Source organism: Vombatus ursinus, unplaced genomic scaffold (genome assembly GCF_900497805.2).
Source record: "Vombatus ursinus unplaced genomic scaffold, bare-nosed wombat genome assembly UNPS02014811.1, whole genome shotgun sequence".
Classification (NCBI taxonomy): domain Eukaryota; kingdom Metazoa; phylum Chordata; class Mammalia; order Diprotodontia; family Vombatidae; genus Vombatus; species Vombatus ursinus.
Window position 1 is genome coordinate 10,105,096 of NW_020954589.1, and position 17,389 is coordinate 10,122,484.

Genomic DNA, 17,389 nt, shown 5'->3' on the forward strand with positions numbered 1-17,389 from the left:
TCTCTCTCTCTCTCTCCCTCTCTCTCTCTCTCTCTCTCTCTCTCTCTCTCTCTCTCCTCTTCTCAAGTCTAGTTCACCTCCTACTATACCATTGCTGCCTCTCTTAGTAACCCAGCACCTCTAAAAGCTTGGAGAAAACTCTAATAGTCAGAAAGCTTTCCTCACACAAAGGCAGATCACTACCTTTCGACAATCATCACCGACTCAAGGCTCTGAATTCTGCCCTCTTGGGCCAATCCAAACAAGTTTTATCTCTCTTCCCCATAAGAGGCCATCAGCTACTTGAAGACAGCCATATTGTCCTCCCCCATCCCTTCTCTGCTCCAGGGCAAATATTCCAAGATGATCACATGGCAAAGCCTAGCTGGCTTTCACCTGATGGTATAAAGACCACTGGACTCTGAGTTAGAAGACCGAGGTTGGAGACTCCAGTATACCAGCCACGGGCAAATCACTTTGCCTGTCTGGGTGGGTTGAATGTGACTGTGGATGTGTAGGTAGCTGGATGCAATACTCAGAGCATAATTCTCCCATCAATAAAATGGATTTTGAGTTCTGGCTTCCGAGTTATAGGGACCTGAACTGCCTACCTCTCAGGGTGCTTGAGAGAGAAGAACTTTGTAAACTACATGTCAAGCTATAGGATCTCAAGCAAGTCATTTCATTTCAGCCTCATTTCCCTTATCTGCAAAATGGGCAAAATCTTGACTACAGGAAAGGATGATGGAAGTGTGAGCTATACTACTGGAGATGCAAAGGGAAATGAGTCAGCTGGGGAGTGGGCAGTCTCCAGGCCACTCCTGGATGGACAAAGTCATTAGCCTTCTTTCGAGAGTCCCTTACCCCTACTCCAAGTCTTTGACCGGGCCACTGACTGATGTGGTGTCCTCTCTCCTCCCACTTCCCTGTCCCTAGGCAGGAAAGATCAGGGCAGTTTAGCCACAAGTCTGGGTGCCTAGGCCGAGTCTGACCACTTTCCCTCCCTCTCAATCCACAAATCCTTCCCTTCCTCTGAGCACCACCCCTCCCTTTGCAGTATCAGCACACAGTCCTCCTACAGGGTGCTTGGGGCAAAGGAGGCGGGATGCAAAACCACGTGTTTTTTTTTTTTATTAGAAATGTCCTTGGTATAAAAACAATCATGCTCTACACATTGTCATCAATAATCATAAACATCCAGGCACTGAACTCTGTGTTGTTGGTGGGTGGGCGGGCGACTGGTCAGGTGGGTGGGCGGGCAGGACACACAGCAGACAGGCTTCAATCCGTGGGTTGGGTCACACAAATAGAGGCCACCAAGAGGACTCAGCACTTTGCAACACACTCGAGATTTGTTTTTGTTTTGGGGGTTTTTTGTTGTTTTTTTTTCCTTTTTCTTTTTTGCAACACATATGATTTGTTAAGTGGGGGTAGGGGAATGAAATAGGACAGAAATGAAGGAGGGAAGGAAAGACAGGAAAGCAAAAATGCAAAAGGAAGAGAGACAGAGGATCGGGAACAGTTGGAGAGAAACAGAAGGAGGGACAAAAAGTCAAGGAGATAAGGCGGCAAAGGAGGCAGAGAAGAGAGAAATCAAGAGCCAAAGACAGGACAGAGAGAGGGAAGGCAGGAAGAAGGACAGAGAAAGAAGAGAGACAACAAAGAGAGGGAAGGCAAGACAGGCAGAAACACAAAAAGACAGGCAGACACAAAGATATAAACTCACAGACTCACAGACTGAGTTGAACATTGAGTCCAAATCCCTCATTTTATGGAGGAGGAAACTGAGGCCCAGAGCAGGGTAGTAATATTGATAGATAAGTAGAAAGATTAAAAGGCAGAGAGAAGAAAGAGAAGGAAAAACTGAGAAAGGATGGAAGAGAGAGGGGGGAGAGGGAGAAAGAGGGAAAAAGGGAAAGAGAGAGACAGAAGAAGAGAGAGAGGAAAGTAAAGAGGGAGGGAGGAAGAGAAGGAAGGAGAGAGAGGGACAGAGGGAAAGAGAGAGAGAGAGAGAGAGAGAAACAGAAGGGGAACAAGAGAAGCCAATAGATTTGACACAACAGAATAGAACCTCCTATGGTTTGGGCAGGAAAGGACAGTTGGTCAAAGACCCTGGACCCAGGGGAGCCAAGCGGGGGCTTCCCCAGGACCCCCTCCTCCTGCTCCCTTGGCCTGGCTAGGGCCTGCACTGCTGCTGCCCCCCAGGCACTGGGGTTCTTGCTTTGTAAGCACCAAGCCTCCTCCCCAAGCTCCCAAGGCAATCAGGGAAACTCCTGGGGTGCCTGGAGATCACAAGAGATCAGAGCCCTGTCTGAACAGGAGACTCTACAAAGTTTCCATTCTCTCCTCCTCTTCTTCCTCCTCCTTCTCCTCAAAACCAGTAGCTGCAAGGAGCTCCAGCTAAATTGCATGGTTGGTGTAGGTAACATAGGTTTGTTTGGTTGCCAGAGCTGTCAGGGGAGAAAAAAAGAGACATTCATGGAAGTCACAGTGTTACCTCCATCCCTCCCTCCTCAGCCCTTCTCTGCCTCTCACTCTCCCTGCCGGTGACAATGGGGATGGACCACCGATCATCCAAAAAAGGCAGTGAGGTACAGTAGCCAGAGCCCTGGACTTGGAGTCAAACGTCATGGGTTTGAAATTGGCCTTAGACACTTGCAAGCTGAGTGACTGTAGACAAGTGCTGAGGTCCAGTTTTCTCAGTGGTGTATTGGGAAGATTCACTACCTACCTTACAGCATTGTTGTGAGAAAAGTATCATATCAATGTGAGTTATTACTGTCTCATTCTGTGGATGAGGAGACTGAGTCCAAAGACATTAAGAGGCTCAGCTGAAATTAGAACTCGGGTCCTCTGATACTAAATCCTTTGGTCATTCTACCTCACCATACTGCCTCCCTCAAGGTAGGCAACCAATCCAGGGAGGACCCGTATCCTTGGAGCAGGTGTTCTTAACCTCTCTTGTGTCACCAACCCTTCCCCCTTCCTTTTGGAGAAGCCTATGGACCCTTAATTCTCTTGAAATCAGACTCTAAAAAGCCAAGTTCATGGACCTCAGATAAAGAGCTACCTGGCACACCCTTAGGAAACTGTATGTTGGCCAAATACCCGAGGACTCCAGCCACAATTCTCCCCCATCCCAGGACCAGGCCTCTTATTCATCCTATACACTGCCATCACAAAGATAACATTAAACACATACCCCTTTCATCCCATCCAAGAACCTTTAAAGGCTCTCTATAACCTACCCTATCAAGGCTGAACACCACTCCTCCCCAATCCCTGGCTTTCAAGATCTTCCATCCTCTGGTCCTAACCTAATAACAGTAATGACAGCAGTTAATGTTTCTAGAGATCTCTAGGGTCTGTGAGGCACTCTGTTAGGTAGGGAGTGCAAGTATTATCAATCCCATTTTACAGGTGAGAAAACTGAGGATCAGGGATTTGAAGCAACTTTCTCAAGGTACAAGTAATAAGCATTTGAGCTAGGGATTTGAACCCAGGGTATTCCCCCCCCACATACATACACACACACACACACACACACACACACACACACACACACACACTCATTCACTCACTCACTCACTCCAGGTCCAGCTGTTAACTAGGCAACCTTCTTTCCAACCTTATTTCCCCATGACCTCTCAGGCTGTCCTCTTTACTACCAGTAGGCCACTCCCCTTCTTCACTATCCCATAGACCAGTTATGCTTCCTCCGTCTTCTGTAAAACGGTTTTCCTCTACTTCTCCACCTTGTCCAAGATACTACAAGTCACTGACTCATTTATAGGACATGTTTACCAGGTTCCTTTTCAAAATGGAAATAGACCACTCTGATGGGGAGGGGTCATGTACTTGTAAGGCAGGCCTTTCCTAAGCACATGAGAATGGGGGCACCAATATGGGGCAAAAACGGGGGGGGCGGGGGGCGGGCAAAAAAGGGAGGTAAGAATGAGCCAATGAAAAATCAATGCTTTCTTCACAATTTTTCCAAAACCCTGTCTTCCTCTGTGAACCAACGCCATTCTCACTTACAAATCACTCACTTTGAGTGTGTTTACTAGAGTACCCGCTTACCCCTGGGTGAACTGATAAAATTGAGTTTCTGAACCGGCAAAGCAGAGGGCCAGACCCTGGTGGACAGAAGTAACAGTTAAAACTCAGGAGCAGTCGCAGCAAAATCCCCACTGATGGGGCTGTAGGCAAGGATTGCAATGGATGACAGCTCACTAAATATGTAACTAGTAGGGTTCTGAGGGGCATGGGAGCAGGGACCACACTTCCAGCTGGGGCCTGGCCATCTCCAAATGCTTCAGGGTAGCTGGGCATTCTCAGAGGTTCAGGGAAATCCAAGGCCTCTAAACAGCTTTTGAGGGCCCTGTGCCACCATTTTAAAAATATGAACAGAGTGGAAATAAATGCGTAGCCCAGTCCCTATCCAAAGTGAGAAATAATGAGATTTTTTTTAATGTAAAAGAAAATCCTTTTCTAGTCTTTCTCTGTGCATACACAGAAATGATTGAGGGAGACGTTTAGCTCCATCTGTGCAATGGGAGAGCTGATGTTAGCAAAGCATTTCTTCATCAGTAAAACAAAGAGGTTAAACTAGCTGACCTTTGGTTCCTTCCAGCTCAAAATCTATGATTCCCTGATTCTCCAGTACGCCTTAAATGAGCTGAACTTTGAAATTGAACTTTGTCCCTTACAATGAGGAAATTCTGTGATCCTTCAGTTTTGTAATTCATACTAACACTCTTGCCCATTGCTTGAATGATCACAGATCTAGCTTTGGGGTGTGCTGGAGCCAGCTCATACCAGCTCCCGAACCCAGTCATTACATTTTACATCTCAGAAATAGGTAAAATCTACACATCTGAGATTTCCTTCTTTTAATTATTTCCTACTTAACCTATTCATAGCTTGTTTTGTGTATATTTGTTTGTATATTGTCTTTCCCATTAGACTGCAAGCTCCTTGAAGGCAAGGAGCAGCTAGGTGGCGCCACAGTGCATAGAGTGCCGGGCTTGGAGTCAGAAAGGCTCATCTTCCTGAGTTCAAATCTGAGCTCCCATGCTTACTAGTTGTGTGACCCTGGGTAAGTCACCTAACCTTGTTTTCCCCAGTTTCCCCACCTGTAAAATGAGCTGTAGAAGGAAATGGCAAACCATCTAGTGTCTAGTATCTACTATCTCTAGTCAAGAAAACCCCAAATGGGGTCATGAAGAGCCAGACATAATTGAAAAATGACTGAAACAACAGACAAGGGCAATGACTGTCTTTTGCTTCTTTTCGTATCCTCAGTGCCTAGCACAGGGCTTGGAACATAGTAGGTGCTTCATAAATGTTTATTGATTATTTTGTTGATTATATAGACTTAATAATGCAGATTAAATTTAAAAACGTGTCATGAGTACATTCTCCCCCATGAGGCTAACGGTTAAATATTGACCAGCATATCTTTGTGTTTAGTCCAACCCTCTCATTACAGAGATGAGGCAACACCATGCTTGACAGTAGTTCCATCCAAGTAACATTAGTAGCGTGTGACAGGCAGAATTTGAATCCAGGTCCTTGGACTCCAAAGCCAATAACCTTTCTACATTTCAACAGTTGTGAAACACCTATTCTGTGAAAATGGAATGGTGAGAGTTCATTGAACACTGATAGTCCTTGGTTTAAGAGTCAGAAAACCTCTTTTCAAGTCTGGCTCTAATACTTACTAAAGTGAAATAATATGACTTTGTAGAAAGAGCCCTGAATTGGGAGTCATAGACCTATTTTACAGACGAGAAAAGTGAGGCCTGGGAAGGTTAAATTATTTCCCCAAGGTCACAAAGGTACTAAACACTGGAGGCAGTATTTGAACTAAGGTCTTCTTGGATTGGACTTGGGCTAGAATTCTTATTCTGTTACCTAAGACTTATGAGACATTAAACAAATAACTTCTATTTGGTCTCCAGCTTCCTTACCTGTTAAACAGGCTCGACCAGAGGATTTCTAAGGTCCTTTCCAATGTTAAATTTTATGATCCTATGAAAACCATGGACAAATCATTTAAGCTCCCTAAGCCTCAGTTTCCTCATCTATAAAATAGGTGCAGTAATAACCTATCTCCCCCATCCATCTAAAATTGCCCACCTCATAGTGTTGTTGTTGTGAGGAAATTATCTAAACCTCAAGGCACAAAAGAAATGTGAATACTGATTACTACTATTATTAACTGTTAAATGTTCTGAAGTCCCTTTTGGGTTTGGGGTCCTGGCTCACTCCCTGCTCCTTTTCCCTGGTCTTCCTCTCTTCACCAAACAGATTGGTCCCAAGTGTGGTGATAAATCTATTAACTAAAGTTAAATTGGCATTCGGGGCAAGAGCTGGAGCACTGAATTTCCTCCAGGGAATGAGAATAGCAGCCACAGATAGGATAGTCCCTGATTCTAATTAATGTCCCTACCTCAAGTTTCTCCCCACTTCAATCCTCCCATTCTGCACTCAACTGCCTAAGTGATTTTCCTAAAACATAGGTCTGACCATGTCACCTCCCCTCTCCCCCCCACACCCTCAATAAACTCTGTTGGCACCCCATTGCCTCCAGGATCAAATATAAAATCCTATTTGACATTTAAGCTCTTTGTAACCTGTCAGTTTCCTACCTCTCCAGTCTTCTTACGCTTTACCCATCTCCACACACTTGACAGTTCAGTCATACTGGCCTAATTGCTGTTCTTGAAACACTCCTCTCCCGTCTTCTTGCCAGGGTACTGGCTGATATCCCGCCCCCTACCACCCTCATGCCCCCCATGTTCTGCTCTCTCATTTCCACCTCTTCAAGGGTTGGATCAAATGCCACCTTCCACAGGAAGCTTTTCTGGATCTCTCTATCCCCCACTGCTAGTGCCTTCCCTCCTGAGAGTGCCTCCTGTCTACTGAACATACATCCTGTATGAACCAAGTTATTTCTATGTTGTTTCCCCTATTAAAATGTGAACACCTTGAGGGAAGAGACTGTTTTTGCCTTTTCTTTGTTTGTTTGTTTGGTTGGTTTTTTTTTGGTGAGGCAATCAGGGTTAAGGGACTTGCCCAGGGTCACACAGCTAGTAAGTGTCAAGTGTCTGAGGCCTAATTTGAACTCAGGTCCTCCTGACTCCAAGGCCAGAGCTCTATCCACTGAGCCACCTAGCTGCCCCTTGCCTTTTTTTTTTTTTTTGTAACCCTAGAACTTAGCACAGTGCCTGGCTCTTAGTGGCACACAATAAATGCTTTTTGATTGGTCACACACGGTCTCAAGCTAACATGAGGAGTACAGGGGTGATCTCCCCACAGTCCCATCTACAGAAAGACAGAAGGTTCTTCCTTGAGAAAACTTAGCTGTGTAGCTGTAGAGTCTGAAGGCTTTCTCCCTGTCTGTCCAACGTTGAGAGCCCTTGGACTCTGAGGTTGAATGTGTTGTGAGAGGTACCAGCTTAGTGCTAGTGACTGGCTCCAGTCTCCATCTTGGGGGGTTCTCTGGGCCCCTTTCAGGGGAGGTTGGGAGGTGGAGGAGAGAGAGAGAACAGAGACAGAGAAAGAGAGAGGAAAGATAAGAAAGAGTAAAGAGAGACAGACAGAGAGAGAGAGAGAGAGAGGAGAAGGAGAAGATGAAGAAGAAGAGAAGAAGAAGAGAAGAAGAGAAGAAGAAGAAGAAAAGAAGAAGAAGAAGAGAAGGATGGAGAGCAGTGTCTGTGTGTGTGTGTGTGTGTCTGTGTATGTGTGCGTGGGCTCCCAGTCCTGAGTGAGCATTCCTGCTTCCTCATGTGCCTGCCATGTGCTCATACCCCACCCCATGCTGACAAATGACCCTTTATTGCAGACTTCAGATGCTGTTACCCTCAGATAACAATTAGACGGGCCATACAAAATTAGAGCTGACAGCCTCTATTTGTTAGCCCCCGTGTTTCCCTAGCCAATCTGCTGGCAATCCAGCTCTGTAAATTATTTATTCTGTTGTTTGTTTAAAGATACGTGGCCTGCCAGTGACAGAGTGAAAAATGTCCCTGCTCTCTAGGAGTGACAAGTCTGCCATCCCCACCCTCCCAGACTCTCCCCCCACTTCCCCAACCTTTCCCAGGATTAATCACCTGCCTGCCAGTTTCACCGTGAGAAGGGGGCTCTTGTCTCAAAGCTGCAGACTGGTCTCTTGGGCCCTTGGCCTCCCAATCTCTGCTGGCATGCAAGGGGAGGGAGAGATGGAAGGTGCCTAGCTCCCTTCCCTGGTCTCCATGTAGGTAGTAAGTTCCCTAAATCATGTAGGAAGTAGACACCTGGGAATTCAAACTTCTAAGTCTATTCCTTCCCCTGCTATTCCTTCCCCCACCTTATGTCCCAGTCTCCCAACCTGTAAAACTGATTCAGCAATGTTAAGCTGGAGCTGGGTGAATCTGAGCAGGGGCAGAGGATGGCTAAGATCACCCCAGGGCTCCTATGGGGGCCTAACCAGAGCTGACCCTATGGATAACACAACTCATGCAATCGTACATTAGAGGGATCACTGAGGAAACTCTCCTTATCCCATGTGTCTGCCACTTAACCTTGATTCACCCTTTTGGAATAAGACCTTATTTTCAGAAGATCCATGTAAAATGCATCTGTGTTAGCAGGGAGGGGGTGATGTGTTAACCTGAGGTAGAAGAGTGTGGGAGGTACCAGCCAAGTAGCACTGGCTGTCCATGTGTGGGGATCACGGGTTTCCCCATTACCATATGCAACACAGTATGTTGGAGTTGGGAGGAACTCAGAGATGATTTACTTTAAACTTCTCATTTTGCTGCAGAGAAAGTCAAGACCCAAAGGAAAAATAATTTGCTACAGGTCATTGGAGGGTTTGAGTTCTCAGATTAGCTGGCTGAGGGCATCTAGCAGAGCACAGGGGGGCTGAGAAAATGGGATACAGGCTACATGAGTTTTGGTTTGGAGACTGGGTGGTATAAGGAAGGTGGAGTAGGAGGGTAGATGGAAAGGGAGAGGAGACCTGGGAAAGGGCCAGGGCTCTGAGCAACTGGAGGTGGGGAGGATGAGAAGATGGAAAGTCTTTAAGTCAGAGCATTTAGAACTTAAAGATACCTTAATCAAAGACAGAGAATCTATAGGATCATAAACATATAGAAGTGACCTTAGAGATCATCTAGTGACCAGGAGTGGGGAACCTGCGGCCTTCTAGGTCCTTGGGTGCTGCCTTTTGACTCAGTCCAAGTTTTACTGAACAAATCCTTTTATTAAGAGGATTTGTTCTGTGAAGTTTGGATTCAGTCAAAGGGCCGCACTTGACGACCTAGAGAGCCACATGTGGCCTTGAGGCCCACCCCTGATTCTAGTCCAAATCCTTTTGATAAATGGAGAAATTGAAACCCAAAAGGTTATTAACAATAATTTTATCAATGATAATAACTTTAGAGAGGCAGCTATATTTATATAACACTTTATAAATATTATTCTATTTGCTACTCACAACAATATTGTGAAAGAGGTATGACTATTCTCCCTATTTTACAGATGAGGAAACTGAGGCAAGTTAAGTAAGTGGGCTTGCCCCTGGAGGTACAGCTAAGGATAAGCACCTAAAGGCAAGATTCAAACACTGGTCTCCCTGACTCCAAGTCTATCCCTCCTAGCACAGAGTTAGCCTTGGAGTCAAAGAAGGGCTGGGTTTGAATCCCGCCTTAGATGCCTAATAGCTGTGCAACTCTAGGTAAGCCACGTAAGCTCTCAAAACCACAGCTGCAGAACAGGTGCTAAGCTGCTCTGGTAAGAGGACTTTCTTCATTGGGAGTTGCATCCATCAGTGAAATCATAGGTCTAAATCCCTTCCAAGAAACCCCAAAACCTAGAACTCTCATTTCTATAGGACTTTTTAGCAGCCCCATTATGTAAGACCCGTGAGACTTCAAGCAATTAACTTATCCTTCCAGGTCTCCAGCTTCCTCATCTGTTAAATGAGCAGGCTCAACCAGAGGATTTCTCTGAGGATGCCCCCTACTTTTCTTACATCCCTCATGAAGTAAAAGGTCCCTCAGGTAGTGTCAGAGCTGGCATTCGAATTGGGGGCCCCTGACTTGGTTAGGGAGGTTGAGATGAGAACATAAGATAAAATACCTCTCTGGAGAGGAGGGAACTTCCCTAGGAGCACCCCTTCTGGGAAAGGTCAGGGCTCTAGGAGAGGAAAAGCAGGCCAGTAGTGATGTTCTGGGAGGACAGAGCAAGGAAAACGGGACTAGAGTTACTTAAAATCAGAGGGCGGGGGCTTTCATGCTGAACTAGAGAGGTCCTCCAATCAGTAGGACAGTGTTACTTAAAATCAGAGGGCAGGGGTCTTCCCTGGGTCAAAAGGCAGTAGTATGCTCCTCTTGGTAGGCAGGCAGGACTGCAAGATGAACAATAGAAAATTCAGGCATTGGGTATAGAAGAAAATTTACTTGACTGGGCACCAGGAGACTGGGTTTCTAACAAGGGCTCTACCACTGACAAGCTACCAGTATAACTTGGTACAATTTATTTCCCTTGTCTGGGGCTCAGTTTCTTCATCTGTAAAATGGAGGGGTCATGCCTCTCCCGCCTGCCTCGCAGAGTTGTTATGATGTTATTGAGCACTCAGATAAGATGATGAATGGGAAAGTGGTCTGGAAATGATGGAGCCTCAGACAAAGTGAGTTGTTAAGCTTTGAATGGGAAAGGAGCCAGTGCTGGAGGGATAAATGAATCACCCAGAATGCTGAAGCTGGAATAGCCTGTGAGAGTTAATCCTCCAACCCCCTGAGGCTTGCTCCAACTGAAATAAATTGGGGAGCGGGGAGGGGGTGTCCTGACCGTTTACATACAAACTTTAGGGGAATGAGACAGCATGGTACTGGGTTTGAGTCATAATTCTATCATGAACTAGTCATGTGACCTTCAACAAGTTACGACCTCTCTCTGATCATTTAGAGGGATTGGACTAAAAATGCTTAAGGTCCCTTACAGTTCTGTGATTCTGTAGAGATTCTTTGCATTAGCCAGCCCAGTGCTTGCCCAAATCTAGCCTGCCAAATCCACCCCTCCCAGAGAGTCTTTGGAAGACCATGGCTTATCTCAAAGGGGTTACTCTAATGGAGGGATATCAGGGCAAAGGGAAATGTCTGATGTAGGGGCAAGATTTTCCCCATAACCACAAAGCACATTGCGTGCACCCAGCCCTGCCCACATTGACCTACCCAGACTCCTCCCTTCTTTGAGGCCTCAGACCGCCTAGGCTACCACATGGGCTCCTACCAGGTTCCCCTCCCTGGAACCTCCCCGAGGGGGCACCAGCTAAGCCTTCTCCTCACCCTGCCACTTCTGAGGAGTCAGGGTTCCACCCCCACCAGCCCTGCCCCACATTCTGCCTCTGTCCTCCAGGGCTCCTGAATTTCTTGGCTCAGGGCAGAGTTAGAGTTTTTCTAGGGCCCCAGGGCAGGGGAGCTCACCTTGGGCCTCGAGGTTGTCACAGAGCTCAGATCTGGCCTCCCCATTGGGGCGGAAGCTCCCCTTCTGTGTGAACTTGTTGGACATGGTGGCAGCAGTGACCACGGCCTTGAGACTTCGTTTGCGCTTGGGCACGTTCTGCTCGGGGTGGAAGAGTATAATATAGACCTTGGGCATGTACAACATCCCCAGAGACACGGAGGCGCTCAGGCTCACTGAGACCGTCAGCGTTGTTGTCTGGATGTAAAGCTGGGGAAGAGGAGGGAGGGGGACAGCGTCAAAGAAGGATTCCAGGGCCTCAGAGTGGACCACCTTTCTCATTCATTAATTCATTCATTAACTCATTCATTCATTTGTTCCAGCTGTTCCTGCTGCTGAACTATACTCCCTCCACCTCCCCCTAAGCTACCTTCAAAGTTTAGCTCAACCTCCTAGAAAAAGTCCATCTTAATCCCACCCCCCCACAAATTACTTAATGTCTACTTTGCATATAGTTTATTGCCTTTTCTGTGTTTGAGTTGTTTCCTCTCAGTAGAGACAAGTTTCTTGAGAGTCAAAGCTATCTTGGTATTGTTCTGTATCCCCTAGTGCCTAGCATACAGCTTGGCATGTAGTAGATATTTCATAAAATGCTTGTTGAATGAAAGAGTCTACAGTGACTGGAACATAGTAGGTACTTAATAAATGCTCATTTAACTTACTGATATAAATTTAGCTAATTCTCAGTCCTAACCCTCATGAAACTTAGAGTCCATTAAATGTATAAGACATAAATGCAGATCATAATACACGATATTATAGGTTAAACACATTTAAAAGGTATGGGGGAAAACCCTGTGTAAAGTATGAGAAGGAAAATCATTACCAAGCCTGGTGGGAGCAGGGGAGAAATCATGGAAGGCTTTATGGAAGAAGGAGCATTTAAGTTATCCTTAAAGAATAGGTTAAGATGAAAAGGGGGGAAGGTAGAACATTCGGGGTACAGGGAACAGGATCAGTGGGAGGGGACAGAGTATCTTTGGGTGACAATGGACCGGTCTAGCTGGAGTGTAGAGGATATGGAGGGGAAGAGCATGAGATGTGGAGGGCCTCGAAAACCAGGAAATCATAACTTCTTATTATTTGACTGGCAATGGAAACTCAGTGTTTGATCAGAGGGGAGACATCAAGAGATCTATGCACAAAGATTATTTTGAGAATGGTATGAAGAATGTATTGAAGTGTACAGAAATATACTCGGTGGTGCAGTAGATACAGTGCCGGGCCTGAAGTCAGGAAGTCCTGAGTACATATCTGGCTTCAGCTACTTACTAGCTGTGTGACCCCGGGCAAGTCACTTAACCTGTTTGCCTCAGTTTCTTCAACAGTAAAATGAAGATAATAACAGTATTTACTTCCCAGAGTTGTTGTGAGGATCAAATGAGATATCGATCTATATAATAACAATAAATATATAATAATACAATGTGTGATGTATAATTTTATAATGTTATTATATAACATGTAATAGTATATATAATATGACATATATTTTATTATATAACATATTATGTTATATTACATGTTATAATTTATAATTTCATAGCATGTGTTTTGTATATGTGTATATATACATATATGTATCTATATGTGTGTATATATGTATATATACATATATACACATACACATATAATCTCATTTGATCTTCAAAACAACCCTGGGAGGTATGGAAATCTATACATTCATATATAATACGTCTAATAAATTTGTATCATATATTATACTATTATAATATATAGTATATGTTACATATAATAGTATACTATGATATAATATACTAATACAGAGATAGATATATGTCTGTCTATCTATATCTTTATATCATACATAATCTTTATTTTACACATATATCCATATAAATGTGTACTTACATATCTACATCTATAAATAGATAGATATAACTATCTACATCTATATATAATCTGGCCAGGGGACCAGAGAAGGGCACACAGAGAGGATGGGGATAACGCTGATCTGAGGGCTAGGCATGGAAGTAGTCTGGGCAGCAGTGAGGGACGATAGTAGGTAGTGTAGGTAGAATTAGTTCCAATTCATTTCAATGGGAATTGATTTATTGATCTCAAATGAGACAATATTTGTACAGTGTTCCGCCCAGAGCTGGCATATAGCAGGCACTTTATAAATGCATCTTCCCTTCCCTCCTGCCCGGAGTGGGAAGAGAGTCAAGGCAAAAAGACCTAACCTATTAAAGGACTATTGCAAGGGCAGGGAGGAGCAGGGCATAAGTAGAGACCTATGGTAGGGTGGTGGCAAGGGAATAAAGAAGAGGAGAAAGATATGAGAAATGTTACAGAGGCAAAACCAACAATGTAACTGATTGAGAATAAGAGGGAAGAGGAAGGCCGACCTGGCCCTCTGCTCTCCACACACACCTCCATTCCCACACCCTGCTTCAGTCTTCTCTGCATCATGGAAGCAGACAGGGACCTAGGGGTAAGCAAGACAGGTAACTGCCTAGGGCACAGCACAAAGGGGAGGATAATGAGACATTTTTCATTCCCCTTTCTATAAATGCACATATTTATAAGGCCAGAAAATGCTGCTCTCCAGGGTTCATAGGTACATATTTGGTTATAAGTCAAGTACCTTGAGACAGCAAGGAACTCAAAGCTTCATACAGACAAGCAATAACACACAATTTTTAAACCTTCTGACCTGGGTCCAATTCTGCACACCTAGCCCAGCCTCCAGCTCAGCGATGCTCCCAATATCTTTGCATGTCTGTTGTCTTTCCTCTTCTTTGGAGGGACAACTACCTTGGGTGGGCTTTGGTTGGGGGTAACCACAGACTGGTGGCAAGGGTTTCCAGGATGAGTCTGATGAGGAATTAGGTTTAGGGGTATTAGGAGGAAAGAGCAAGAGGCTCTAAGGTCTGGGGAGTCAATTCAATTTAATTCAAGTATCTACTGAGGCAGCTAATTTTGGACTTGGAGTCAGGAAGTCCCGAGGTCAAATCTAGCCTCTGACAACTAGATGTGTGTCACATTCCTCCTTCATAAAGCCTTCCCTGACCATCCAAGGCTCCTTCAATTCAGGGACTGTTTTATTTTGGTCATTGTACCCTTAGCTTCAGGCACACACTAGGTGCTTAATAAATGCTAGTCCATGGATCGACTGATACAAGTCCATTGGGATCAAGCCTCCTTATTCAGAATTCCTGCGGGCCTGACTATTTGTACATCTCATTGGGTTACATTAACCCTATATTAACATGTGTTGATAATTCTTTTCATGTGCTTGTGTCTTGTCTTCATGACTAGATGGTGAGCTCCTGAGGGCAGGGACCATGTTTTCTACTTCTCCTCTTCTATTGCACCTCAGCAATATTACCACCACTACCACTACTACTGCTACTACTACTTTTATTGTTGTGGCTGTTCAATCATTTCAATAGTGTCCAATTCTTCATGATCCCATTTGGGATTTTTTTTTTTTGGCAAAGATATTAGAATGGTTTGCCATTTCCTTCTCCAGCTCACTTTACAGATGAGGAACTGAGACAAACAGGGTTAAGTAACTTGCCCCAGGTCACACAGCTAGTAAATGTCTGAGGCCAGATTTGAACTCAAGTCTTCCTGATTCTAGGCCTGCCACGTAGCTATCCCACTACTATCACCATCACAAATAATAGCTTTTATTTAGTGCTTTACAGTTTACAAAGTGTTTAACAAATATTATCTCATTTGATCCTCATAACAACCCTTAAGTGACTTGCCTAAGGTCACACACAGCTAGTATGTGCCAGAGGGCAAAACTTGAACCCAGGTCTTCCTGGCTCTGAGAATAGCCTCTCTACGACGTGCCAGAGAGGTTCAAAAGGGAAGTTCTATGAAGTCTAATTCCACAGGTTAATTAGGATTAGGAATGATTAGATTCCTCTTTCTGCCCCTTCTTGAGTTTAGCATCAGCCCCCAACACTCTCCTGATAGAGCTCTCCTAAATGTCATTAATGACCATGTCCCTGCCAAGTAGAATGCCCAGGAGGCAGTGGGAGGGAAAGTAATACTGACATATGACAGAAAACAATTGAGTAGCATTAGACTGTAAGCTCCTTGAAGGCAGGGATTGTCTTTTGCCCCTTTTTCTATACCCAGCACTTAGCACAGTGACTGATACATAGAAGGCACCTAATAAATATTGATCAATTATTGATTAAGTGCTGGAATGAGGGATGGGAGGACCAAGCAAGAGAATAGGAAGAGAGATAACAGAATATCAACGGCTCTCCTTTCTCTACCAAACAAAATACAAGCCCCTTACTTGGCATTCTGGGCCCTCCAAGGTCTGGCTCCAACCTACCTCACAACATACTCCCTTTTGTATACAGATGGTGTCAGCACAGCTGGACTACTAGCTAGGTGGAACAGTGCATAGATGCTAAGCCTGAAGTCAGGAAGGCCTGAGTTCAAATCTAGCCTCAGACAATTACTAGCTGTGTGATCCTAGGCAAGTCACCTGACCTCTGTCTGCCTCAGTTTCCTCATCTGCAAAATGGGGATAATAATAGCATCTACCTCCCAGGGTTGTTGTGGGGATCAAAAGAGATATAAAGCACTTTACAAACTTTTAAAGTGCTATACAAATGCTGCTATTATTACTACTCCCCACAGTCACTCTACCCTTGCCTTCTTCAGTGTCTTTGGCCATGCCAGCCCCCCACGCCTAGAATGATTTTCCATTCTATCTCCCTCTCCTGATAGTCTTAACATCCTTCAAGGTCCAACCCAGGTGCCATCTCCTCAGTCAGTAATGATCTCTCCCTCTTCAAATCTCCAACCATTCTCTTTGATCTCTCCTGAGCCCTTACTAGCATTCTAAATTATTATATCAGTACATCTCTTACCCCATTGCTGAGAGCTCCCACCTCTGTAGGGCTTTCAAGATTTTACAGAGACCTTTCTCCATAACAACCCTATGAGGTAGGTAGTGTAAGTGTTATCATTGCCATTTTACAGATAAGGAAAATGATCTTTAGGCAGTTAGGTGGTACAGTGGATAGAGTGCCGGGACTGGAGGCAGGAAGACTTGAGTTCAAATCTGGCCTCCAACACTTACTAGCTGTGTGACCCTGGGTAAGTCACTTAACCCAGTTTGCCTCCATTTCCTCATCTGTAAAATGAGCTAGAGAAGGAAATGGCAAACAACTCCACGATCTTTGCCAAGAAAACTCCAAATGGAGTCACAAAGAGTCAGACATGACTGAAAATGACTGAAAAAAAAACCTGATTTTCAAAAAGGAAAAGTGATTTGCCCATGGTCACACACCTAGAAAGTATAAGAGCCAGTATTCAAAGCTAGGGGCAGCTAGGTGGTGCAATGTACAGAGCACTGGCCCCAGAATCAGAAGGACCTGATTTCAAATCGGGCCTCAGATTCTTCTGAGTGTCTGACCATGTGTGTGACCCTGGGAAAGTCACTGACTTTCCTTAAAAAAAAAAAAGCTATCCTTAAACCTCGTGCTCTCTCCCCTGTTCTGTGAGATGGGAGGTCATGGGTTTTGAGCTGGAAGGGACCTCTGAGACCATCTAGACCAACCCCCTCTTTTTACACACGAGGTAACTGAGATGTTGCCAAAGGCCTTACAGGCATGATTTGAACTCCTGCCCTCTGACTTCAGAGCTGGTATGCTTTCCCCTGCACCAAGCTGTTGCTAACCAAGGGCAGAAACTGTCCTGACTTACCACTACCCGCAGTGCCTTGAGCATGGTGAGCTTTTAGTAACTATTTTAATAGAATGGATTGAATTGAATGGTTGAGATGACACGGAGAAGAAGGGGCCCTTCTCTCAGGTACTTGGCTGCCACAGGCCTTCTGTACCCAGTGGAGTTGGGTGTGTGTGTGTGTGTGTGTGTGTGTGTGTGTGTGTGTGTGTGTGTG

At 44.9% G+C, this 17,389-nt stretch overlaps 1 protein-coding gene across 1 annotated transcript in view; it reads right to left on the reverse strand.

Moving 5' to 3' along the window:
• Nucleotides 1-1,945: 1,945 nt before the first annotated feature.
• The window catches only part of GRM4 (glutamate metabotropic receptor 4), a 293,779-nt gene continuing 278,335 nt past the window's right edge, over nt 1,946-17,389 (reverse strand). The window contains exons 9-10 of the mRNA XM_027876584.1: nt 11,454-11,700; nt 1,946-2,429 (exon numbers count right to left, since the gene is read on the reverse strand). Coding sequence (XP_027732385.1) covers nt 2,380-2,429; nt 11,454-11,700 — 297 coding nt within the window. The 3' untranslated portion in view covers nt 1,946-2,379. The remainder of the gene's footprint in view (nt 2,430-11,453; nt 11,701-17,389) is intronic.